At 36.5% G+C, this 6,254-nt stretch overlaps 2 protein-coding genes across 2 annotated transcripts in view; both read right to left on the bottom strand.

Moving 5' to 3' along the window:
• The window catches only part of LOC119665576, an 8,836-nt gene extending 4,524 nt beyond the window's left edge, over positions 1-4,312 (bottom strand). The window contains exon 1 of the mRNA XM_038074802.1: positions 2,768-4,312. Coding sequence (XP_037930730.1) covers positions 2,768-4,312 — 1,545 coding nt within the window. The remainder of the gene's footprint in view (positions 1-2,767) is intronic.
• Positions 4,313-4,556: 244 nt separating this feature from the next.
• Positions 4,557-5,228, bottom strand: LOC119665575. The gene has a single exon (XM_038074801.1). The coding sequence runs from the start codon at positions 5,226-5,228 to the stop codon at positions 4,557-4,559; it is 672 nt and encodes a 223-aa protein (XP_037930729.1).
• Positions 5,229-6,254: the final 1,026 nt, after the last annotated feature.

Raw genomic sequence — 6,254 nt, 5'->3', positions numbered from 1 at the left:
GTGATTCCTGCGTTGACGATCCTTTCGTTGGCGATTCTTGCGTTGGCAATTCATGCGTTGGCGATTCCTGCATTGATGATTCATACATTGACGATTCATGCTTTGGCGATAGCTCAGCATGTGTTTGTACAATCACTGTCAAACCCTAACGTCGCTGTGTAATTATTTGAAATAATTGGTTTATCACCAAATATTTCGTTCTTCAACACCATGTAGGGTGTTGGCCGCTTTAAATACACTTAAAAGTGTGCGCATTTTTCCTTCTAAGCAGACTGAAGTAAAGTTATCCTAAAAAAATATATTTTATATCAATATAATTTTAATTTGAAATGATTACTGAAGTTATATGATACTTACTGCAATTCCATGTGCTGTAATATCCTCAAGCTCATGTTGGTATCCAAGTCTTTTTTTTTTGTTTCCAAAAACTCTTGCTTTTGTATCAAGTAGCACTCTACATTGCTCAATCTTTTGCGTTTTTATTATTTCTTCGTTACTTTTCAAGATTTTTACACATTTTTGAATTTTTGAATTTTTTTTGAATTTTTGACATATGGACTGCAATATTCGTTGGAATTTCCAATAAATGTTCACAATAGTTCGTTTATTGCGTTGGTAACACTTTTTTTTTTACTGGTCGATATTGTTGTTGTTTTGTGTACATTTCGGCCAGTATAGGCCAGGATAGGCCAGCAACTTGGTGTTCTTTGCCGTACTTGCGAGCCACCGAAAAGGCCTATTGTTAAAGTAAAAAATTCAATATTTTATAGGCCAGCAGTTCTAATCGCGAGCAGCTGAGTAACACTGGCTTAAAGTATGACACCATTATTTTGAAGTTATTTAGGCCATCATCATTCAGAGTTAACTGTCACAAAGTATATTTAAATTTATACAAAATAAAAAATTCAGAAAATAATTGTGTTGAATAAATCGAATTTTATTTTATTTATTAATGAATTACTAAAACCGTATTTACAACCATTATACTGTAACGACACAAATTTACAATTTACGACAAAAATAAAATCTGTGTGTCAACTAACTACTACCTCTATACATAATATAGATAAAAATAACTCACGTGAAGAAAACTGAAGTGGATTTAGCTAAAAAAAATATGAAATTGAATTAAAATGTTTATTTAAAAATCACATGGACATTACCTGCGATCCTCGGTTCCAACGTGCCGCGGGTATCGATACATGCAATGTGCAGAACCTAAAATATACGAAAAAAAAATGAATTTTTTTTGTTACAAATTTTATGAATGGAAAACTTGTAAAGGAATTCTAAACACAACAACAAATGAACAATTATTAGAGAAAACACGTTTAATTATTAAACAAATATCTATTTAAAAAAAATATATAAATAAAATAAAACACAAAATAATTTAACACTCATGTTTGTACAATTTTATTTTTTATTTACGTAAACAAAACAAACTCCGACAATAACTAAGCACGCTGTTCAATAAGTCGTTTCTTATTGAAACTGAATCGACACTTGAATCGATTCAGTGTTGCTTATGTTTAAGAATCTGGCACTTGAACCAGTTGCTATTGCAAAATCTGAATTTGGCACTTAAACCAACTTCAGATGGATTCAAACAATATTTTTGAGCAACTAGGCACTTGAACCTATTTGCAGTTGAGTTTTAATAAGCACTTGAACTAATTAAAATGCAAGGGCTGTTTTGTATTGAATGATAAATTTATTAGAAAATGTTGAGGTTTTATACACATTTGGCAAGGTGTTGATGCATACAATTCCCACGATAATGCTCTATACCTTAAGCTGCATTAAAGTAGCGATTAGATATCGCTCAGCTTAGTCGTGGGAACGGTCACAGTTCTCATGGAAATTCTATGCATTGACAAATAAAAATTTTACTTGCGTAATTTCCTTAGCAACCTGGTATATGCTTATAAACTTATTTTCTTTTAACCTTGAACTAAGTCCATATACTAGCTTGCTTTACAAACATAATTATTATTTAATAAGTACAATACTGACCTTGCACAAGCAAATTTTAATTTCTCATAATGTTCTATATTAAAGAATTGCACATGCTAAATGCATGGCTTATCTGCAGTTTCATATGACGAGCAAAGTGTGCTCGTGTGATATACAACTGCTGTTGTTGTTTTGATAAATTTTGATATCTTAACCCACCGTTCAAGGCTAAGATATCAAGTCATTAACATTATGAGAATAAAAATTTGCTTTGACAACAAACCAAAAATAATAGAATAAATCTTAAAATACAAGATTTGTCGATCTTAGGCTGATCATTATTATGTCCAAATTGGACATTCTGCCCCCGATTGACGCCAGTCAATCCTATGCTGCTACTTCGAACTCGGACATTGCATGTTGCTCTTGAACTCGTCTTCGTGGTTGTGGGTGGGGTGTACCAATCCTGTGACTGTGTATTTCTTCTGAATAAATATCGACCGATTATGCTGCAGAATATGAGCACGCTGAGACCAAGTGATATATATTCCACAATGAAATGGTGTTGGTGCTGCGATAGTGTATTGTTCGGCAGTTCTTCCTGAGACCTTATCATATTTAATATGCTGATGTTTTTCAACTTTAGAGATGATTGCCGAGGAATCGCTGTCCCTATTGGGCTTGAATGGAAGCTTGTGTTTGAATATTTTAAGCGAGTAGTCATTGTGTAATGGCTTTTTATTGTTGCCGTATGATGTGAGAGTATGCACCCTGGTGGGAGCTCAAGTAAACCTGTATTTTGCAATTTTACCTGAGAATGCTCATTGGCACATACTGCGTTTAGCTTTACAGGGTTTCTTGCGACGAACATCCATTGATTTTGTGCAACAGCCTGGATCCATAAGGTATTACTTGTGAAACTTTGCCAAGTGCAAGATGATGTACTATTATTAAATAGATTTACTTCGCAAGCGCACTTGCCTGATTCAAGAGAATATATTTCTTGTGTATCTGAACAGATGAAGACATCATTTTTTGAAGACACACATTGTGCCAACTGTATTTCTGAAATCGGAAAGTATCCATTCCTATGAGTATTGAATGCCATCATAGACGTACATGGTGTGATTGTCACGTATTCTCCGTTTATGATCCCTGGAACGGGAATAACAACGAATAAATCAAAGGACTGATCATTGATTAGTGGTAGAGTTATTTGAAACAACATTTTAGTATCAAATAAACCACTGCTGACTGTCATAAGAGAATATAGCTCAGAAATGTTGCTCATGTTAACCGGCAACTGCATTGTTGACCTGAGATGTTCCCTCATTGTAGTAACCTCATTCATGAGTTGCTTTGGCGTCAGGAGAAGTGGACTGATTTTTCCATGATTTGTGTCGGTCAACACTCCTAAAAATGCTGATTCGTAAAATTGAATACTTGTTGTTACACTTAATAGTTGAGTTGAAATCGCAGTGAAAAGTTGGTGGAGTTTTAAATTATAAATTTCCTTGTCCTCTTCTAACATTTTTGCCTTTACATCGTTCAATCGCTCGACTGTTAATTCAAAGGTTGTTTGATACTGCTGCTGATTTCGTTTCATGATATTTAGAGTAGAATCTAAAATTGAAGTTTGGTTTTTTAGAAGGTTAAGCAAATGTTTGTCGTCATTTTTTAGTTGTTGAATCGTCTGCGCCATATTTTTAGCGTATTCTGAGTCCAAAACGCCGAATACTGCATTCGCAATGTTACCCACTAAATCGATTGCGCCTCTCTTCTTTCTTTTGTTAATCTGCATTATGTTTGCATATAACAATTCATTTCTCGCTGCCTTGAACTGTTCAACTAACGTCCAGCAGTGATTATATCCATTCATCAACTTACACACGTTCGCTAAGGATTCGGTTCCATTTTCAATAAATTCAAACTCCTGCTGCAATGGACTTAAGTTATAATATGCTATGATTTTCCATTCTGCTTGTGATCTTTTGATGACTCCTTTGTGTTCGAAATGAATGCCTGGTGTGTTATTAAATGATTTTATCGTGATACCTAACCCTGATATCAGTGGTATCCATAATAGTACCAGCAATGCAATGGCTAGCAAGTTGATGTTGAGTTTTGCTCGTTTTTTAGGCTTTTCTGCATCACATCTATCAAGTTGCATCATGGGGGTTGAACAATCTTCCGACAATAATGGTGGTAGCCGATGTATTGGACGCTTCCAAATCCCGTTTTTCGTTTTGACATCTACAACTCTGATTCTTCCATCATTACCGGAATAGCAATTGATGATTCTGCCCAGAGGCCATTGAAGCGGAGGAGCGTTGTCTTCTTGAATGATTACCAGCATTCCTTCTTTGACGTCACTGTAGCTAATTAAGATACTCCTTTGACCATCTTGACCAGAACTCGTTTTTTAGATGATTCACCAGCTTCCACCTGGTTAAAAGCGATTGTTTGGTTGTAGTTTCTGACCTACTTGGATGGGCTGTTAGCTGTTCTCCTATTAAGAAGTGTCCTGGTGTGAGGGCAGCCGGGTCATTTGGGTCTGATGACAACGGTGTTATTGGTCTGGAGTTTAGCATACTTTCAATTTAGGTTACCACTGTTTCCAATTCCTCGTAAGTGAGTGACACGTTGCCAATAGTTCGCATCAATAGATATTTAGCTGATTTGACAGCAGCTTCCCATAATCCTCCGAAATGTGGTGCTCTCGGAGGTATAAAATGAAAAACAATTCCTTGAGCTGAGCAGGATCTTATTATGTTGTTTTGAGCATTTGTGCTGCGAATGCTTTCAGCTAACTTGTTCATTTGATTTTTAGCGCCCACAAAATTAGTCGCGTTGTCACAATATAAGTTCTGACATCGACCTCTTCTTGACGTAAACCGGTTCAAAGCGCCTAAGAATGCATCTGTAGTGAGATCACTAACAACTTCCAAATGTACTGCCTTCGTGGAGAAGCAGCAAAACACTGCGATGTATGCTTTGCGTGGTCTTTTGCCTCTAGTTTTGTGGTGTATCCATATGGGACCACAGAAGTCCACACCTGCGTTGAAAAAAGGTCTTTGAGCTTGGACTCTGTCAGCTGGTAGATTGCCCATGATTTGTTTGAACATGTGTGGGCGTACTCGAGTGCATTGTACACAATGTTGCACAATGGATCGAGCCATAATCTTGCCTTTTATTGGCCAAAATCGCTGCCTGCCCTGGGCTAAATTTGTTTGCGGTCCCCAGTGAAGTCCCTTCTCATGTAAATGTTTCATTATGAGCTTAGCTATTGGATCGTTATATGGCAGCAGCATGGGGTGTTTGGCATCGTAGGTAAGACGCCACTATCGTCGATAAATGGAGAAAGTCCGTGGAGACTACTGCTTCCCTTCAAATCCCTTTTCTTTAAGAGTTGATGTCGTTCTTCATTGAAATCACTTAGCTGTATGGCTTTTATAATTATGAGTAATGACTCATCCAGTTCTAATGGTGTCAAATTGATGTCGTTGTGTTTGCTCTTATTATGTAACCCTTTGATGAATCTCAACACATAGCCAAGAATTCGTTGCAACCTAATGAATGAGTTTCCATGCCTTATCGTATAAATCATTTTGATTAGTTCATCATCATGTGAAATTGTAAGCACATGTACCTTCCTTTTGACTTCCGCTTGTATATGGTCGGATGTTATCAATTCCTGACGGAATGGTTGGGGCCAGCATTCTTGATTTCCATGAAGGAAAAGTGGCCCATAAAACCACATTGCATTCTTCTGAATGTAAATTGGATCTACACCTCTGGATAATATTTATTTATTATTAATCAGCTGGATTTTGTTTAGTATTGACATGCCTCCACTATTCCTTTAGTGTTAATTGCTGAATCTTACTGATACGATGAGCAACGAAGGTTTGGAATGTTGATGGTTCTGAATTGATCCAATGCAGTGTTATCTCAGAATCAGTCCACATATATATCGGATGATGTTCATATTCCAAATCCTTTCTTACCTTTACTACCAATTGTGCTCCTAGTAAAGCCGCACATAACTCAAGTCTTGGTATTGTCTGCGTTTTTAGTGGAGCGACGCGTGATTTTGAACAAAGTAACTGAACTGAGATAGTTCGATCAGTCATTTCGGCTCTGATGTAAATGGCAGCTCCATAGGCCCTTTCGGAGGCAACAGTAAATACATGAATCTGAGTATTCCTTGGTTGTTTATGATGAAATACATTGTGACCGAAAAGCTTTCGGAAATTCTCATTTAAAATTCGCGCGCTGTATATTTTTCGATATTTTAA

This window comes from Teleopsis dalmanni, chromosome 1 (genome assembly GCF_002237135.1).
Source record: "Teleopsis dalmanni isolate 2A chromosome 1, ASM223713v2, whole genome shotgun sequence".
Lineage (NCBI taxonomy): Eukaryota > Metazoa > Arthropoda > Insecta > Diptera > Diopsidae > Teleopsis > Teleopsis dalmanni.
Note: the sequence above shows the minus strand (reverse complement) of the source record. Positions and strands in the feature narration are given on the sequence as shown.

Bases quoted from the DNA above. Each gene is read 5' to 3' on its own strand.
- LOC119665575 (XM_038074801.1), bottom strand. From the start codon at position 5,228: ATGAAACATTTACATGAGAAGGGACTTCACTGGGGACCGCAAACAAAT.